Source organism: Lagopus leucura, unplaced genomic scaffold (assembly GCF_019238085.1).
Source record: "Lagopus leucura isolate 7727_CA_CO unplaced genomic scaffold, USGS_WTPT01 Super-Scaffold_100016, whole genome shotgun sequence".
Lineage (NCBI taxonomy): Eukaryota > Metazoa > Chordata > Aves > Galliformes > Phasianidae > Lagopus > Lagopus leucura.
The window spans coordinates 16,189,725-16,210,413 of record NW_024962270.1 but is presented as its reverse complement, the minus strand read 5'-3'; the positions used below and the strand labels follow the sequence as shown (position 1 = coordinate 16,210,413).

General features: G+C 39.4%; 1 protein-coding gene across 1 annotated transcript in view; it reads left to right on the top strand.

Moving 5' to 3' along the window:
- Positions 1-20,689, top strand: part of AFF2 (AF4/FMR2 family member 2) — a 343,762-nt gene that overhangs the window by 177,749 nt on the left and 145,324 nt on the right. Inside the window, exon 4 of the mRNA XM_042876295.1 lies at positions 2,626-2,670. Within this exon, the coding sequence (XP_042732229.1) occupies positions 2,626-2,670 (45 nt within the window). The remainder of the gene's footprint in view (positions 1-2,625; positions 2,671-20,689) is intronic.

Genomic DNA, 20,689 nt, shown 5'->3' with positions numbered 1-20,689 from the left:
TTCTTGGATCTCTCTATATGACAATCACAGTACTTTGACATCTTGCATTACTTTAATACCAGTGATTCAAAACAAAGCAATGCCAAAGGGAACAAAAGTTCTGTCAAGCCATTAAAATCTTGTCTGCCATTAACATAATTAAACTGATGCATGAACATTTACAGTTATTAGTAAGTGCTGCCAGCAGAAGCTTGTTGTGACTGTATAATATATAGAGGGCTGTACTGCAGTAGAGTAGTACGTTTATTATTATTATTACCATTTGTTCTGAAGTAACATAAACAGGGCTGTGAGTTGAGAGAGCACTGTAAAGTAAGTGCATGGTCTGCCTTGTGTTTGTAGCCCAGTGCACAATTATGACATTTCTAAACAGAATAATACACACGGTGTCCAAGCTAGCCATTGGAAACACCATGTGTAATGTCAGGGAGGAGCATAAAATAAAGACATGGCTTCTGTACCTCTGTTACTTTTCCCAGTCTGGCCAACTCAGGCGTATTTTGATCTCCTTTCGTAGCTGCTCTGAGAGATTTTTTGGTTGGTGTTGCAGAGCAAGCTTATTAGGGTAATACTTACTTTGTTTTCTCATATTTCAACATACCACTTCCTCAGTGCAAAAGAACCAGGAGTGCATTAGACATCTGTCCTCCTACTATCCTCCTGCACATTGCAATTATACTTTTTTGATTATCCGAGGCAGATTATCCTCTCTGAATTGGAAGCTGGATATGAGATATGGAAAACACAGATTAGCAAAGAGTTTAAAAGCACACAGAGAGGAAAAAAGAAGTGGTTTAAGCAAAATTTAGTTGAGGGGATTGAGGGAAGATCAATTAAGTTCTGGAATATCAAGTACTACAATAGAAAGGTGGAATCCATGAAGCTAATGCTGACAATCCACTGGAAGCTTTCAGCCTATATTTGCTGGGCAGAATTGGAGTTTTTTCATTGGTTGAGTGTTTTTAAAGGGTATTATGGAAAATGATAACCTGCTGTTGATGTTGTAGATGAGATCACTAACAGTACTTCAGTGTGGTCATTTTCTCTTCAATACATCTTTACCAAGATACTGCTGAACTGTTGGGAATTCAGATAGCAGTAGTGAAATAAGCAAAAAGAATGGAACATCTTGCTTATTGGGAAAGAAGGTAAAAGTTGAACATACGGCGTTTGAGAAAAGTCAAGTATAATTCTACATATCTGTGCCTGCTGTAAGTAAGAAGGGAAGTAGGTAGTGGGAAGAGCTCTACAGGCAGGCTGAGGTAACACCAAAAGCAGAATTTTAACTAATTATCACAGAAAAGGGACAAACAGTTTTAAACGCTACTCCATATTCTATTAAGAGAAGAAACTGAAGACCCACTTCTCTGTGGTTTTTGAGCTAGACTAATGCCAGTACTAGAATATAAAGTGTGCAACATTAATAGGAAATGAACACGGTGAGCTGTTTGGTCTTCCTGGTCTTTGACTTTTGTCACTTTTGGATTTATTCTTGAAGCTTTGTGCTTTTTGAAGTCTAGGAGGAAAGCCATACTCATGCTTTCAGTCAAGCTCTGTAGCAGATTTGAATGGCACAGATGAATCTCAGTCATGAGTTTCCATTATCAAACTAGTCATCAAGAGGTAGAAAAGTCTCACTGAATTGTTATGAAGTACTTGGCTTAACCTGTTTTTGGTATCTCCCTGAGTACTGCCTCTCCCTCTGCTGTTCTACTGCCATGATAAGAATCTATTGGAAGTGCCTGCAAGTATTGTAAAATGTTTTACATACAGGTCCTGTGTGTCTGCTGCTTATGTTGTTGTTCACAGTGTTTAGAGCTTCTGTGATATTTAGTAACACTGGAGTGAGGGACTGTGGGAAATACTGCAACAACCATTTAAACAAGTATATTCAGCTGGAAGATGTTAAGGTCACCATTGTGTATGTGCATGGGTATAGTTTTATGCACTGGTATCATGTGTCTTCCTCAGGAGAGAAAAGATACCTGCCAAGCCTCTTGAGGGGGATTACTGTGTGCTGTTCAGTCTTGACATGATACTTTACATGGAACAGGCTAGTGACATGAGAGACAAGAAAATTAGCCTCAACCATTATAGTCCAGCCAGTATTTTACCAGTACTTTATTACAGTGCATGTGTGCAAGTTTTAATAGCCATCTTGGCTGTTGGTGTATAAAACTGTAGAATGAGATAGCTGAAGATAACTTTCTCCTAAGTGTTGCCATCTCTGCCTTTTGGCACAGCATACTGCAAGTTAAACCAAACCTTGAGTTCTCTGTGAAGGCTACTACTAGGAGTAACAGTAGGATCTTCTTCTATTACAGATGTTTCAAGCAACTCAACTGCCACTTCTCAATTGTGAGGAAATCAGAGCACTTAATTGTTCCACCAGTGTCATTCTTTGCACAAAGTAGTGCAAAACAAACAATAATGCAACAAAATGTGACAAAAGAGTCCTACTGATGACTTTTGTTGATCTGAACTGGAAAACTTGGTATGCAGCAATCATGGATGCAGCAGTCTTCAGACAGAGGCAATTGCTTGATAGCTGTTCATCTGTATAGTTAGTCACTGAACTTTGTATCTAGTGCCTAACTAAACATTTCTTTTTTTCTTCAAACCTAGGTTACCCTTCCCAATGACTCCAGCTGTGTGGAAGAAATACTGCGTGTGAGTAATACACTTTTCTTTTGCTGAATTTTTTTTCTTTTAATTGTAGTGTTCTTATTTCATCGTTCACGGAGAAGGGCTGTCTTTAACATCATAGTTAAACAGTAAGTTATTAGTGGGTTTGATCAAAGAGACACAGTCTGGTGGGCTCAGGATGCTCCTTACTGGCTAAGTTCAGTTCTAGTATTCTTTCTCCCAGTGCATCTGCAATTTGTCTTGGTCAGGAATTACATCCTTTCCTGTTAATTTGTTTTTAAGTTCTCAGGCTCTCTAAGTCTCTCCAAAATCAATTTCTCTCCCACTCTAAGGCAGAGTTCCCTTAATTCTCCCACAGTGGCTTACAATCTTACTTTTTTCCCCACAGTATAGTTTCCCAGCACTCGTGGTTTTGTGGAAGATGTACAGATTTTTATTTATTTATTTATTTATTTATTTGGTTAGAAGTTCTGGTTAGTGCTTAAATGTAGAAAACAAAAACTCTACAAGCTACTCCAAACTGAGAAACTAATTGCACTAAGATCACATAACAAGAAAAAGAGAGCATGGGAAATGTGCTTGCATATGCGTAAACCTGCCTTCCTGTAACTGTAAGGTGGGCTTTTCCTCAGACACTCCAAAGTTGGGGTTCCCTGTTGACAGTAAGATTTGTCTGGGACTAGTAGGCTTGCAACCCACCAGTTTCTGCCTGGCATTTTGGGTTTTGTCCTCACAGTTTGAGCTTCTAATCTGTCAGAGCTGCCACTGTGGGATCTCCGGCCCAACTGCTGATTTCATTTAGAGAGGATAAAACCTCAGTGGAAATTTGTGCTGACCTTGTCTTCTTCATTTGGAGCAACTGGTATAAACTCATCCAGACCCAAAGTCAAGAACAACAGTGGTGTCAAACTTGCTTAAAAGGACACAAACATGTTCATTAAATAAAGCAGGCTTTGCACTATTCATTTAAACTGAGTGGAAACCTGTTCCTGTTTTTCAAGTACACGTTGTATTGGGTTGATGCTGATGTCCTTATGGGTTGTCAGTGTTTCTGCAAAAGTTGAACCAACAGGCAAACATGCATGTGCAGACCAGCAGTCAAAGAGGACTTTGTGTCAGTATGTGCACCTAGCAGTAATGAATGCAAGGAAATAAATGCAATGTATTTTCAATGCTCAAAGTGAGCAGCAGTTTACTGCTCAGATGACATAAGGAAGCAAAACCAACGCAAATGTTGAAGTGCAGTTTTTAGACTACTTGGTACATTTAAACCATCTCTTCTTCTGTTTATGTTATTTGATTAGGTACATTACTTCCTTGGAATAATTGACGTGTTAGGTGGGGAAAGCAGTTGTTTTCAGTCAACAGTACCTAAAAGAAATGTGATGTAGCAAATGCCAGGCATCAATCATCCAGTTGACAGTTTTTATGTGAGAACAGCACATATAAATCATAGGAAGCAGAAATGTTTTCTTTTTTTTCTATTCAAGAGGAGACAATTCTGTTCCCTACCCCATGACAGAAATTTGAGTCAACAAACAGCACTAGAATTTCACAGGCTCCATTCTGAAAACCACCTGGATTAGTGCAAGTTTTCCTGTCTCCTTCGGTTGGATCAACTAAGTCTCTAAGTGTGTGAAAGCCAGAGATCACAGATCTGCTCCTGGGGCTGCCCATCCAAGGCTGAATCCCAAGTCCCAGTCCCAACTGATTGCCTTCAATGGCAGTGCTTTTAGGCTTTCAGATTTCTATGGTGCTGAAGCACACCTGGAACAAAAGTACCCAAGTTTTGTCAGTGTCTTTGTTCTTGTCACAGTTGTAATGCAGAATAAGCTGGTGGGAAAGGTGTTTTGGCTGTATGCAGAGTGTCATATTCTACTTGATAGGCAACAGTGAAAAAAGAAGATAAGGTAATGCCCAGCAGTGGTCAAAATCTAGTTTTTGGGCTTCTTGTGGGTGTGCTGTGGCAGGAGATTCAGACAAAAAGAACAAGCCTTGGTTGCAGCAGCAATGTGTGCTTTGAGAACCTGGATTAAGTTCTGGCTTACTGGGGCCATTGACTCAGGCTCTGAAGAGCCTTTGGGAACGTGGGTCTTAGCCTTCTGGGGACAACTTCCCCAGATGAAAAAAAATGGATATTAACATTTCCATCTCTGTCGGGGAAGCTGCAGAAATAACACAAGGGTTACAGAGCACTGATGTCCCAAAGGTAGATAGGTGGGAGTACAACAGTGTGCATTCTAGCCAATGGAAACAGAACCAGAGTTCAGCTCAAAACATCTGGCAGTATTACGCACTCACATATGCAGCTTTTAATCCAAAGTGACACCATTGTACTCTGTGTCACTCCTGCAGCTGCTTTTGCTTCTGGCCATGTCCACTGCAGAGCTGCACACCCCAAAGTGTCCCCCCTCACCCACCTGCTCCCACGCTGCCCTGCCTGCTTTGAGGGCATCTCTTACTTGAAGTTTGGGTTATTTTCTTCTTTCAAGTTACAAATTAAGTGCCTCTATTCAGGCATAGGAGCTCTTTCAGGGTTTTTTGCCAGGCTTTGCAGAGAAGAGGGACTTAAGCTAAGAATTGTGACCTCAGATTTCACTGAGCTCTTTTTTCAAGCTGAACTTGATTAATGTTTATTGTAATTGTAGAGGTCTGCAATTTCTAATCTCTTTTTTCCTTTTTTAAATTAAAAATCAAAACAAGCAAACAAAAAGAATTGAGTTTAAGGACCAAACTTTCCAACTGAGTGAGGAGAAAGATCTTGAGCCCACTTACAGAATTTCACAGTCCTTCAGATTTCCTTGAAACACTTAGCCACTTGCTCATCTTGTGTAAGCGCTCCAAGGACTGTTCGTGATGCTACAACCAGAGGTTAATGGCAGCCCCGTCTCCCGTTCCTTTTGTTTTTCTAACCAGAATGCCTGAGAAAGTTGTTAAAAATTAAAATTAAATAATAAAATAAAATCCCTGTTGTACACCTACGGCCAAGCTATAAATGTAGTGCAGGAGATCTGCATTTAGCACAGGTTGTTAACACCAAATTGAAACATAAAAGTGAATGGTCGTTGGTATACTTTTTTCTGTTCCAAAACGTGACTATTTTTTTCGCTCAGAATGTTGGCTTTGAGCATGTGGATAATGTGGAAAATAGGCAATCAACGGTATGTGCGTGTAATTCACAACTTATTAATGTGGATTTAAATTAAGTTGCCACTTGCTATATGCAGCCATTGAAAAATGAATTCACTGAAATGTTGTGATACACGGTGCAGATGGGGAAAGAGAACTGACATTTTAAACCAATACTCTAAAGCTGTTAGTTGTGCCACATATATCAGTGCTTTATGCCAGTGTGCCTCGCTGTCATTGTATATCATTTGAAGACATTATGCCGATCCAAATCTAGGGCTGCGTGTGCGAATTTGCAGGACTCCTATGCCTACAGAGAGCATAGAAGGGACAACCTTTAGCATGGGTTTGCCTCTGGATAAAGAGGAGATAAGCATACAGCATCACACAAGAAAGAAAGGAAACTTTAAATAAAATTTCTTGAGGACTTGAATTGAAAATATTGACTTGAATTGAAATTTTGGGTGAGGTGTTTAGGTGGTTGCGTAGATGTAATCCTGTAGAGGTGAATCTCAGGTCTGTACATGTGAAGCTGTCAGGTGGGTGCTGCTCGCTGTCTGGGCAGGCACTTCTCTCTGTCCCCCTCAGAGAAACAAAAGAATTTTTGTAGATCCGTGTTCACTGTAGTGTGGCATCAAGGAACTCAGCAGACTTCTGATGCTACGTGGATATATGTGATATTATTTAAAAGCTTTCTAGTCTGCAAGCAAAACTAATCCTAAATGTAATTTAGATTGCAATTAGTATAAAAATGACTGGAGTTAAACGAGCAAAGTCTGTAATTTGTATGATCTTCTATTCTTCTGATGACAAGCTCACATCTAATGACATTGGAGAATATGTAAATTGATCAGCAGGTGAAAATGCCCTTGATTGGGTAAATTACGTGTAGTGTTACCTTCCTCATGCCAATTGAAAGCACTAATGGATTTAATATGTATCATCCGTAGCGGAGGTGAGCTGTTCGCAGAGCAAAATTAGACCGTAACAAATACAGCCCATTATTTGCCCCCTCAGTAATTGTTTTCTCTTCTAAAGTACAAACCAACATTGAAGAACGTTGCTAAACGTAATTACTTTAATTGTAATTTGAAAAATACAGGTATGCAGTCTGGTGTGGTTACAAACTCACTTAGTAGCTGACAAGCAGTTTAAATATTTTCAAGTGGAACCTGGGGGCTTGCTGGGGAGGACATGATGTGAATTTAAAATGATTATCCAGACGTCATTGGACAAGTGAATAACGAGCTGACTGGCCTAGTAAATCATTTGAACCTGTCAAATGTGGGAACACATTGGGGAGGAGATGATGTCAAGTAACAGTAACTTAGCAACCTGGCATTTAGCTGTCCAGAGAATGAGTAAGAGTAGCCACTTTTAAATAGCTGAGTAAATAAATGAATCCTTATGTCTTAGGTGTGCTATAAAAATAGCCCAGCACCGTATGTTTTCTGTCAAGCTGCTTCTAAGGTGATTTATTCTTTCTGTTGAAATGAAAAAAAATGAATTGAAAAGTTAACCCACGTGTAAATGTGTGTCTGTGGCCTTTGTCCCTTGTCTGGCGTGCAGACCTTGGAAGTGTGTAAGGAATGGGCAGTAGCCTGCTTTGAAAAAGGCAATACGATGTGGTCTTTTTCTTTTAGACCTTGCTTATGCACATGAAGATTTGGATGGATAAAAACTATGCCTTTCTTAGCAATATCCAATATTTTCAGCTTTTTAACAGCACTTTCTGAATGGAGGCAGAGTCAGTTTCTGCTTGCAAACCAAAATAAATCAGGGGGTAATTCCACTGACCTCTGATCTCATTTGACTTCATTGAATTCTTCATCCTCCCACACTGGTATGAATTGACAGCAGTTTCACTTACACTTCTGCTGTTGTTATAACATAAAAAGTAGTTACTCCTGCATTACTTTGGGAATATGTGAGAGCAGCTACCAGTCCTTTACTCTGGTAGCTCTCTGGACGTAGTTTTACTCCAGAAAAATGGAAATGCTAAATAGTTCTGCAAGAGCAGTTCTCTCCTGGGTCAGTAGGTCACCTGCTCAGTTCTCAGCTCAGTATTAGCAGAATTCATCAATAATTCCAGGAAGGTCAGAAAAAGTCCCTTTCCAGCAGTTTGGGTTTTTTTGTTTTTTGGGTTTTGCTTTTTTGTGTGTGTATTGTCCAGTCATATACATACACACACATTGAGATCAATAATTTGAGTCATTTGAAGGCATCCTGGCATGGTCTTTAAAAGAGCAAAAGACTCTTTGAGAGCTAGAAGCCTTAGATCTTCTCAGTCAAGAGCAGAGCACAGAGGCTCATCCTAGCCACTGCAAGTTGTACCTGAACACAACAGGACAGGATTAGTCAAGCTTTTGGCTGTTTCATTGCAGTGACAACATAATCGTGTCACTTGTGAGAAAGACACCTCAAGAGCAGTCAATATATTAACTTTAGGTACATAATTTGGAGGCCCTGGAGTTAACTTCAAGCTGGCTGAGTAAGAGGTTGGCATTAGTCAGTGCTCAAATACTTTGCAGCTGGGCTACAGTTGCACTGTTGGCAAGGCCTGGGTTAGGCATGAGAGGAGTTCACTTGTGATGTTGACACATATTAGAAATGTGCTTTTTTTTACTACCAGATCAATGCAAAGCAGACTTCATGCTGTTGGGAAGTTACTGGAAAGAAAAAGTTGACTATCTGATCTGACAAATGTATTTGAGTGTACAGTGTTTCTGTATTCAGAAGGTGGTCCACCTGCGTGATGTATGGGTATATGGCTCTTCAGATGTAAGTCAGCAAAAGATTAAACCTTTATCAGGACAGACAAGAAGGTCTGATTCCAGCCTGCAAAAAAAAAAAAAAAAAAAAAAAAAAAAAAGTTTTATTTTCATGGTAGTATTAAAGAAATTATTTAGTAAAGAACTTCAGAATGTAAAATCTGATCATTATCGGGGTCCATTGCATCTTGTTTACATTTTAATAATAATAATAATAACAAAAAAGATTACAAGAAGTATTCAGGAAAGGAGAGGGAGACTGCATTGCACCTATTTCAAACTCAGTATTCAATTCCATTCTTATCTCCTTAAACATAATATTTTAACATATTTTGTAGTGCCAAGTTGAATCTTCTCCTGTACTCAGCTCTGGTGAGGCCGCACCTCGAGTACTGTGTCCAGTTTTGGCCCCTCACTGCAAGAAAGACATTGAGGCTCAGGAGCGGGTTCAAAGAGGGGCGACAAAGCTGTGAGGGGTCTGGAACACAGGGCTGATGAGGAGCAGCTGGAGGAGCTGGGAATGTTCAGTCTGGAGAAGAGGAGGCTCAGAGGAGACCTCACTGCTCTCTATAACCACCTGAAGGGAGGTTGTAGTGAGCTGGGGGTCGGCCTCTTCTCTCGTGTAACTGGTGATAGGACGAGAGGGAATGGCTTCAAGCTGCTCCAGGGGAGATTCAGGCTGGACGTCAGGAAATACTACTTCTCTGAAAGAGTGGTCAGGCACTGGAATGGGCTGCCCAGGGAGGTGGTGGAGTCACCGAGCCTGGAGGTGTTGAAGGAACGCTTGGATTTTGTGTTGAGGGATATGGATTAGTGAGAACTATTGGTGATGGGTGGATGGTTGGACTGGATGATCTTATAGATCTTTCCAACCTTGGTGATTCTGTGATTCTGTGATTGCTGATTTCAGTATTATTATATAGTTTTGCTATCATTGCCTGATTTATCATTGCCACTAAAATTACTCTAAAATGAACTGATGTCATGAATATTTGGGCATGTATTGCTGCTCTACTAAATGAAAGTGTGTTAATTCTCATCTGTTTTCCAAGCTGTCTAGCACGTCTTTTGCACAAAACCCAGCCCAACCACTCAGTTTTTCTTCCTCATGAGTAGTCACTTCAGAAATGATCCAGTGTATACAGCCATGCATTACATGCTAGGTGTGTTCATTCTTAGTCATTACTCTGTTATGATGACAATATCGAAAACAACTTCATGTTGTTTATGTCTGGTGCAAGTAGCTGCTGAGCTTGTTTACTCATTTGCAAGGTCTTTTGTTCATAATGTCTTCCTTTGTCCCACGTTGTAAAACTACAGGGCCATAAGACTTCTACTCCAGATCTGTGGACTCACGACATCTGACTTCCTGTTCCTTTCCATCAGTGTAAATAAAGATTAATTCTTTTATCTTTGAGTGAGAGGGCTAGAGAAAACAGAGATCTGGATTTCTTATGAAGTTTGACTTTTTGCATGCACCCATGAACAAAAAAAGAATGAAACTGGTGAACTAATTGGCAAAATGTGAGTACTTCTATGCTGTTTTAATGCTTTGCTCTGCCTGTACATCCTTCCTCAAATACCTTGTGGACTGCATTACTTATATTACTTAAAAACATCCTTAGAAACTTCAGAGCCTGCTCTGTGCCTGTCCTGGAGTACTGTTCCCAGTTCCAAAATGGCTGGTAAGAACAAATACTGGTACAACATCTGGTGAGGTCAAGCAGAAATACAGCCAGAAGATAGTATATTACATATATTACATATATTTTTGCAAAATTATTAAGGACCAAAATCAAGTCCTCTTTTGAAATATTAGTAGTAGAATATTCTTCTGATCTCAGATTAATTATTTCTGTTATTTCATCTTATCCTGTCAAAATGAAACATGGTTAAATATGGGCATGAGTGTTCAAACTGCAAGCAATGTTACCTTTCACTTAAATAGATTATTAAAGTGTACTCTTCATAATAAATTGGTTTAGGCACAAAATGAAGACATTGAAAACATATTGAAATCAAGTTAGACTTTCTGAAATGAGTGCATGCTTTATAAACAATTTTGGTTTGAAATTACAAAGCTTATAGTTGTCTTCTGTGAGCACTTTATCTCATTTGCCTGAGGGCAAGTATTGAAGATTTGAAATCTTGGGAGGGAAGCTTCCCATAAGTCAACATTTCTGAAGAGGCTGATGGGGCCCATGGAGGCTAAATTGGACAGAACTACAATAAACTAGACAGACTTACAGCATCTAAGAGAAGTCGGGATTGGAAGATGTGACTAAATGAATCTTCAGAAGGAGTTTCAGTTTCTGTTCAAAATTCTCTGAAGTTGCAGATGGCCACGGCAACTGAAACATTAAAAAAAATATGGCTGAGGGTTAAAAATATACAAACGTATTTCTTTATACATATAAGGGAAGATTTTGAACTAGAGAAAAAAAAAAAAGGACCAACGAGGGTCCATATACTTGAAAATACTGAGTTTTACTGTTTTAACTATACCTGTCATGTTGCAACCTTTGATGTTTGATGCTCTTGTGAAGGTGAAGAAAGCAGGAAAAGAATTGTTGATCACAGAATCATAGAATCACAGAATCATTGAATGCCTTAGGTTGGAAGAGACCTTAAAGATCATCGAGCTCCAATGTCTTGCAGTGGACAGGTGGCCAACCACTAAGTAAGGCTGCCTAGGGCCCCATCCAGCATGGCCTCGAACACCTCCAGAGATGGGACATGCAGAACTTCTGTGTGCAGCGTGTGCCAGTGCCTCACCACCCTCGGAGCAAGAGAATTTCTACCGAACATATAACCTAAATCTTCCTTCTTTTTGTTTAAATCATTCCCCCTTGTCCTACCACTAATAGACCATGTAAAAAGTTGGTCCTCCCTTACTGCTTATACACTCTCTTCAAGTTCTGGAAGGTCACAGTGAGGTCTTCCCAGAGCCTTTTCTTCTCCAAGCGAAAGTAGCCCAACTCCCTCAGCCTTTCTTAACAGGAGAGATGCTTCAGCCCTCTGAGCATCTTCTTGGCACTTCTCTGCACATACTTCTTATGCTGTGGCCCCAAGCCTGGATGCAGACCTCCAAGTGGGGCTTCAAAAAGGCAGAGTAGAGGGAGACATCCACCTCCCTCTTCCTGCTGGCCTTCTTAATGTACTTCAGTCTAAATTGAAGCCAGGATGCTCCCAGTCCTTTCAAGTCAAAATTACAGACATTACCTGAGATACTGGTCCAAAAGTATTGCCTCTGGAGAGGAGTATTGCCTTTGTATAAGCAGATGGACTGTTCCAGTGGAGGAGTGATATGGTAATGCTGTCAGCCTAGTCAGCCTCCATGGGTTTACTAAAGCTGTCTAACATGGGAAGACTGTTCTGCAAGCATCATCATCATCAGTTTTTCTATATTGTGTAGGGAGAATAATTCCAAAAGCCATTTTTGGGGGGTGGGAGTAACTTATTTCTTTGAAATTAAGACTTTCAGACTGCACAGTTAGCAGTGTGCTTTCTGATGATCCTTTCCTTAATACATGTGGAGATTGTTTAAGCTGGCAAAATACAGACTATGCCATTTCACTCCTGCCACTAAGTGACAAATATGGTCGATCTTCCTATGTCTCGGAGCACCCTCTCAGTGAATGTTTGACTGTTTACACTCAGATAGAACATCTTTAATCTTTCAGCATAACATTGAGATGCCTCTTCACAGTTTCTCCTTCAATGAAATGGGGAAGGAGAATCTCACCCACACTGACACTGCACTTCAGAGTTAAATTGGTTCCTAGCAAGATGTGCTGGGGACTTTGGTTGGAATTATTGGTGTTATAACTGTGCAAAAGCCAGGTTCAATTAGATATTTAAAATTATACTGCTTACTGTGGCTTATCCATTTCTACAGATAATTTCTAACATTTCTTTAAACAAAGTGTGTCATTGAATTTAATGTTCTGAGAAACCTTATGAACTTCCTATCTACTTGAGACATCAATTTCAAATTGCACCTATAACTGTGTTTTTTATTGAATATTTAAGTCACTTTCAGTTTCTTAATACAGTACGTGGTTTTTAATAAGTGTTTGAAAAGAATGCACATTATGGATGGAAGACACTTCTGAGCGTTTTCAAATTGTCACTTTAAAATTGTCACGTTTGTTTAATTAGCCTGTAGATCCTGCCACGCTGATTTATGTCAGCTTGGTAACAGTTTCTTTGCATAGCTAGCAAATCTGATCAGAATGGTTTTTTTCTTTTTTTTTTCCCCCTAAGGAATTTTTCACATTTCTTTTTTATTTAAAAGCAGTCATTCAGGCACCCAATCTTGCAAAAGTCAGCAGAACAAAAAATGAGCATATAGTATCAGAAAGGAAGATTATTTTAACAGTTCCTGGCATTTAGGTGTTTGTTGACCACTGTCCAGAGGCAAGAGATACAAACAGACTACAGACATGAATGTGAACTCCAAGCTAAGTGCCCAGGTTTATGTTTGCTCAGTGTTCTATACGGACTCTTCATTTCACTTGCTGTGTTGCTGTAATTCTTAGCAGGCTGCCAGGATGAGCTCACTATAAACCCTACTTTCAGCAATTGAAAGCTCTTCTGTAAAGATTTTCTCTATTCCAAACTTTCTGTGCAATGTCTAAGCAAATATATTTTTTGTTGTTGAGGGAGAGCTAGAAATAAGACCGTCTAGTGCTTTGCAGGGTGAAACAGGAACAACACAGGCATATATGCACTTAAGAAACGTATCTGATGCTAATGGGGAAAAAAGGCCAGGTTACTGTTCCTTGGAGTTGCTATTGTCTCAGTGGATCATTTGAAGCATGGACTAAATTTCATCTCTGGAGCCAAACACTGGGTATTGTCTGCTGTGAGGAATTCTTTGAGATCTTCTGATTGAATTTATTATGTAAGCACTGAGTGTTAAAGGGTCCTTTAGGCGTTGTAGTCCTTGAATGTCTTTGTCTTGAGTATATCCTGTTCAAGTATACGTTATTTGCATCCCACACCCCAAGGCAGAGCAACCTTTAAAAGTATTGTACTGAGCCTCAGAAAAAAAAAAAAAACAACACCTTTGTTTTTGCTCTGTAGAAGAACATTCCCAGTAGTGTGGATTGGGTTTTTTTGTTTGTTTGGGGTTCTTTTTTGGTTTTTGTTGTTGTTAATTTAACCGATTAGTTCCTTCCCACTTATTCCAGCATTTTATCATTTTGAATCTCACAAACCCTTAATCTCTTCAATAAGAGGCCTGAGCTGCCAGTTTATCTGGAAAAGGAGTGTTTTACCAATGAAATGAAAACTGGTGTGGAGATTTCTTTTTGAAGAGCAGCCCCTTGTTGTTCCTGAGTTCAGAAAACCAAAATAAAAAAAAAAGGTTATAGACTTTGCTGTTTTTCAACCCTGTTAATAGGATTTCATTTCAGTGTAGTTTCCTATAGTGTGGTTTAAAAACAATGTAGGCATGGAGAGCAATCCTCAATGTTCAGTGTTCATCTGGTGTTCATCCTGAACACTCTGGCTTTGAATGTTAGGACCATTCTGTGTGGGACCAGGTGTCCTCATTGTCATGTTTTAGCAACGGCTCTGAGTGGTTAATGCTTCCAACCTCAGGTTCGTAAGCTTTGTGAGAAAAAATGAGCTGGGAAATGGGGACTCAAATGTAAGCATGCAACAGTGGGAGTCTAATAGAAATACACTGGAACTGCCGCACTTTATAGGAGATCAAAAAAGTCATGTTTTTCTTGCTTCAGTAAGGTTGACAGGCCAACAAAGTTTACGTTATGTCAAAACATCTTCTAAAACACACGTCTATTTTTCTTCACCCACTGGCCTAGTGGGAGTGGGTTAATGGGCAGTGTTGGCATGATTTATAGGACATGCAGATGCAAGGGTAGATCTGCATCAAGGCACAAGTGAGGAAAAGGAAATAGAGACTGAAATGCATGGAAATCAAGACTGAAATGCATGTTCTTTTCCAAAGACTAAAATTACTATAATAAATACCGGGTAAGCTTCCAAGTGGCTGCTTAGGTCTTTCTTTAGGAGAAAGGAATTACAGTGTTGAGTGTCAGTGACAGCGTGGACTCTCCCTCTCTAACAGGCCAGAACCCATAGTTTACCCTTGGCAAGCACGCTGAGCTTTTGACCTTGCAGAAAAATCAAAGTGCCAAATTAGAGAGTACAATGATCAGGCTTCAGATTGAGCTTTTGTGAACATCCAGGGCTTGCTGAATGCCAGTCAAGCTGGCTATGTTGCCCACCCAGGATCATCCAGCATATAGTCACTGTGAGGATCCAGCACTGTCCTGGGTATGGCATAAGACAAAAAAAGAGCAGTTTTTGCCCCCAAAGTGTTCAGTCTCTGATGTAAGCACCAGGAAGGTAATTACACACAGCAGGGGAGAGTGCGTTCTTCATGAAGTAGGACAAACTGAGACACATGGTGTGCTGGTAAAGAGAGCATCGGAGAGATGAAGCAAAAGAAATGGTGAAAAAGGACAGCTTCTGTATGGGCAGTTTTTAGCTTTTCTAGGCGTGTGCTGTGTTTCCACTTCAAACTCAGATCACTGTTTTAGTGGCATTCCAGTTGAGGTGTGGATGAGTCATGTCAGAGGAAAACACATTAAAAATAAATGTTACTCTGTCACCCCCCCGGCCCCCCCCCCCAGGAAAACTGAGGATACAGTACTGCTTGTGTGGCAGCATAAAAGAGATCTGGCAGTTTCTTGATTTTGAAGGCAAAAAAAAGCAGCCCTTTGTAAAAGATTTCAATGTGTATTGTACAGCAGTGTGTGGTAGATTCATTTATTTGTATTCGATGAGTAACAACTTGCAATCCAAATTTAATGAAGGCAAAACATGCTTTAAGCAAAACAATTCAGCTTTAATCTCAAACGAGTTAATCTTAAACTAGTTTCTTAATTTCCCTCTATACACTATTTCAGCTAACTGATGTCCCTGCTTGAAGGCTAAAGCTGGTATCTTCTGGCACGAGTTGATGCTTTCAAATTCTGGGAGATTTTTAGATTGAGTTTTATCATATTGTCAGGATGTGGTTTATAAACTCTCTACATGGCTCTAAAATGTAGTGCTCAATGTAAGAAGTTTCTGTGCTAAATCTACAGAACAAGGTGTTTTGCAGTTTACCCATTTAATTTTGCCTGATATTGAAATTGGAGATATTTTTTTCACTAGGTTGGTGTAAGCAGATCCAGAAATTAAATGCTTTTTTGATAATTTACATGGATAAGGCTGCTACTATTTGTATGGAAAAAAATAATAGTAATAATAATAATAATAATAATAAAATAAACCAGGAATTGATTATATCTGGCAACATAAAAGAGATGGTGTAACGTGTCATATAAATGTGCGCAGTTGTGTGCCTCAGGGTAGATGCAGTCTTGTTTTGTAACTCTAAATTATAGTTTTGCTCTCCTCTTGGTGTGAACCCTAAGTTTCAGAGAAGAAAACAGGCAATTCGAGACATGCCTTTTTGCTTGTGAAGCTTGGGATGGCTGGAACAAATTACCAGATTCCCTTAAACAAGTGCCAGCAGTGAATAGTTTTAAAACACAGTTGCTTATTTACTTGAAGAAATGTTGCCAGTGTTTTTTAAATTGCAAAGATGAAATTGTATGTTGGTATTAGGAACTTTTTAAAGAATTAACTTTTTTATTACTTATTGTGCCTTTGTTTACATTATGTTGCTGTACTGCCAGGATGTTATGTTGTATTTAACAGTTCAGTGCACTCTTCCTATCTCTTGGGAGATGAAACTCCCATGAACTCATGAAAATTGGATGTGCCATTCCTGAATATGGTTACAAGTATCATTTTGAATAAATAAAATCAATGAGGTATGGCTGTGCATCTCAGTGTGGATGAGAAACTGCCAAGAACAGGAGGTGTTGCATTAGCCATGCTGTCTGCATCAAGACCCTGATACTGTGTATTGGGCAACAGTGTGATTAGTTTAGTCACAAAGAGTGACAGAAGAAAGACACCTGGCATTCTGTAAGTGGGCTTAGTATACACGACCTCAAGTACCTGAATATTTATGGAGAGTGTGTGAGTATTTCATAGAATCATAGAATGTCTTGGGTTGGAAGGGACCCCAAGGTCCATCAATTTCCCAATCCTCCCTGTCACAGGCAGGGCCACCATCCTCCAGATCTGGTACTAGGCCAGGCTGCGCAGGTCTCCCCATGTCTTGAACACCTCCATGGATAGAGCATCCACAGACTCTCCGGGCAGCCTGTTCCAGCATTTTACCACTCTCTCTGTGGGGCTTTGTACTTGGTGTTAACTCAACATCTAGTTCTGGATACCCTACATGGCCCAGGATCTCAACATTCCACTGTGTGAATTCCCCAGAAGTCTTAACTCTGTTTCACCATATAAAACTCCTCATGGGAGCTCTCCTGTGGGCTTCCTGTAAGGTTCTGCTTCATTATTTACACTGCATGCTTTTACATTGCTGGTTATGTTCTGTGAACCCTCAGTGTTCCTTCTGCCCTTTATACATGCAAATCACCTAAGCCTGACAAGAGTTGAGCTACAGCTTCCACACATCTTGTTTGATTGCAGTCCATCATAATGGTTTTTCTATAGTAGGACCCTTAGGGAGTTGTGCTGCATGTTCCTGAAAATGCCAGGAGTGTGTAAGAAGGTGCTTAAGAACACAAAATCTGCTTGGAATTGAACTGAAGGACTATCCTGGGCAGCGTGAGCCAAATTCAGGGTAGTTTTTGGCCATACAGTCTTCCTGGGATGTGTCCTGAAGAAGACTACCTTGATTCACCTTGGAGAGAAGTTTCAGAGAAGAGCCTAGGCATGTTCTGGCACCTGCACAGCATCAGGGACCCACTACCCAGCAGAGCTAAGCCATTTGGTAATGTTAGCACACTATCATATAGGCTGTGGTTACTTTTAGGGTTGTGTCAGACTTGCTAAATTGGAAATCTAGTAATGGGTTCATGTGGTGTAGCTTCATTACTCTCCCTTGAAGCTGCCTGTTGATACCTTCTTACTGTAATGGAGAATTGTTTTAGTTCACATACACAAAATTGATTAGAGCAATAAGAATATAAATCATTATTTGCTATTTTTTATTGTCTTCTAAATGCTCTAAGCAAAGATGATGACTGTTATTAGTTATAGAAACTACAGTATGAAGAAAATATATTGAAAAATGTGAAGCATACAGGAAGCAGAGAATACTAGGAAGCTCAACAGAAAATGTCTGTATTGCTATCCGTTTCTTTTTGTAAACAGTTCCCAAATGTTTGCAAGGGAGGAAAGGGAAATATTTGCTGTAATGTTTTTAGTCAACCTTTATTAGTTTTGAAAGCAATTTCTATGTTCATTTTCATTACATATCATTTCTGTCTGTCCTTCCCCTTCTTATTAATATGGAAAGGAGTAGATGTTTACCATGGGAGGCAATGGAATGCATCTTGCTCACCAGCTGAGCAGAGGGAATTGTTTGTTGTCATGGAGAAAACTCACAAGGTGAACACTGTGTTTTTAGATTATGGTCAGGGAAATGGCTGCTTTTCATAGAATAAACTCTAGCTCTGTAATAAGAAGCTTGTGTGTGCATGCACTGTGTTTCCAAATGGTTTTCTAGTAATTTTTGATACAGTAGCAAGATAGATTTTAGTACGACAAAGACATCGTGGCAGAAGAAAATAAGCGCTGGGCACTTGCTGCTGGTGATAAATTTGCTAAAACATTTACATGAGTAAATAGTTTCCTGAAGTAATACTCATATCAGAAGAGTTCTCTTTCCAACCTTGTAATTCTATGATTCTCTTGGAGGCCATTGGTCCATCACTGAAATCTTTATTTATTTATTCTCCCTACAGGGAAAAGTATCTGGAATCCCTTTGATGCTGAGAAGTATTTTAAATGCTGAAACATGATAATCAAATCCATATATATGAACTTACCTGTCATGTCCCTACCAATACTTTCTTAATGTCCTAAATCCCTTCCTAATGAAGCCTTTGGCACAGTATAAACCAGACCAATTACCAGTCAGGCTATTCCCAAGTGTTTATGTCAGTTTTCCATTCCTTCAGAAGGAATGTATATGAAAAAAAACCCTTAGTTTTATAGTCTTTGTGTTCCATTAGGCTTTACTGTAATTTGCTTTTATTTATATATGTGTATGTTTATATATGTATATTTTTTTTAATATACATTCTTCTCTTAGCCTTTTCCCCAAAGGGGAGGAGTTGACATAGTTTTTATGTGTCATACACATAAAACATGGCTACCCCTCACACACTCCTGGCTTCCTAGCAGGGAGAGTTTCATCAGATTTGTATGAATACTGAAACAAGGAAGATACTTTGAAACAAGAAACAGTTTTTATTAAGACTGCGTTGATAAATAGTTAGTTAAACATTAATAAATCATTTATAGAGGCCTTAATAAATGGTAAATCACTTGGTTATCTTTATTCCATCAAGGCAATAGGTTGCTTAGCAGCAGCTGTAACATTAAGTTTGTAATAAGTTTGGAACGTCTATTCATCATATAGTAATTTTTTTCTAAACTCAGCTTTAACATACTGTGTAACCAAAAATCAGAGAAAGTTTAAAGCAACAGATTTAGCTAAGGTCTGAAAGGACTGAATAGGGCAGCTGACAGAGAAAATACCCAAAATAAGCTCTGTTTAGCAGCAATGATGAGTACAGGGTTGTTCTTCCTCCTTCTCCTTGTAATGGGCAAAGATTCAGTGCTGTAACTGCCTTTGTAAACCCCAGTGCTAAGGAAGAGAAAACCACCAGGATTGTTTCTTTCTTCTCCATTTTTATGGATCTGCTATCTGCAGGAGGCAGTAGGGGTAGCCAAGAGAGATCTGTCAGGCCAATAAATGGCACTGTTGGGCTGGGTGGGATCTTAGGAATCCCATCATCTACTACACATCCATGTCCAAGTGCTGGAATCATTTCTACCCAAGCTGTTCCTGACTGATGGGTGCAAATCTGTTCTTAAATGCGCTCCTACAAAGATGGAGATTGCTGCATGAACGATCTGTTTCAGTGCTGCACTGTCCTTACTGTTAGAAAGCTTTTGTATGTGTGTGTCCTTCTGGCTGTATTTTAAGTTCATATCCTCCATAAAACTGAAGAAAAGATTATTCTCTCCTTTTGCAACAGCCCTTTCTGTAATTGCAGACTGTTCTCATGTCTCCCCTTGATTCTCCCAAGGGGAGTAGCACAAGTCTTGTATCTTGGGAGACCTCAAATTAGATCAGGCTAAGCAGTTTAAAGTACACTGTAGGAAAGAAGCTGCTTCAGAATGGACACAACATACATGATGTAGCTGCTTTCTTTCCCAGTGGCCTCCTAGAGCCAGACTCCGTGCTTTTACCTGTATTTAAAACTCAGTATTTTCATTTCGAGCAAGAAGGAAATGATGAAAAAATTAAACACAGAGAAAGGAAATAAATCTGGAAGGTGGCTATTAATTTTAGTGACTGATTTTTTAAAGCTATTTACCATCTGCTTCATATCCCCCAGGCTCTGTTCCTTAGAAACAGGCAGGTTTCAGTCCTTCCCTACTTCTTCCTTTTTGACCCCAATTTGGACCTGTACCTCTGTTGTACAACCTGTAGTTGTATTTTCGGTGATTTGTTAGAGCTCTTCTGCATGTGTACATCTTAGTTACCTACCTGAGGGCTTTTCTAGCTGAAAAAAAGCAGACCGAACTGAAGAGACAAGCGTGCTTAGCTCATATATAAATAAAACACATGGATTCAATTAAAACATGTTTAAATAGTTTTCAGGAAGGAGAATGCTTGATGTTACTACATCAGACGACCACAGTGACTTTCAAGCCAACAAACTGTGCAGGTTTACTTTCTCATTTAATCTCCAGGTCTGTAAAAAATGTATGCTTCCATAGCAATCATCTGCCCACTCCAATAGTTAACATGATTTTGGAATTACTTTAAGTCCAAACCATATGAAAATAAATCCTAACTTGATTTTGTGGGATTACTTGGTTTCCATTAAATTCTTCTTTAAAGCATTTTGTATTCTCAGTTGTGTTATTGTTACTTCCAGGAATTTCTAAATACTTCCAAATTTGGTTTGATCAAACTTTTTTGTTCCTTTAATTCTCCTCGGGGG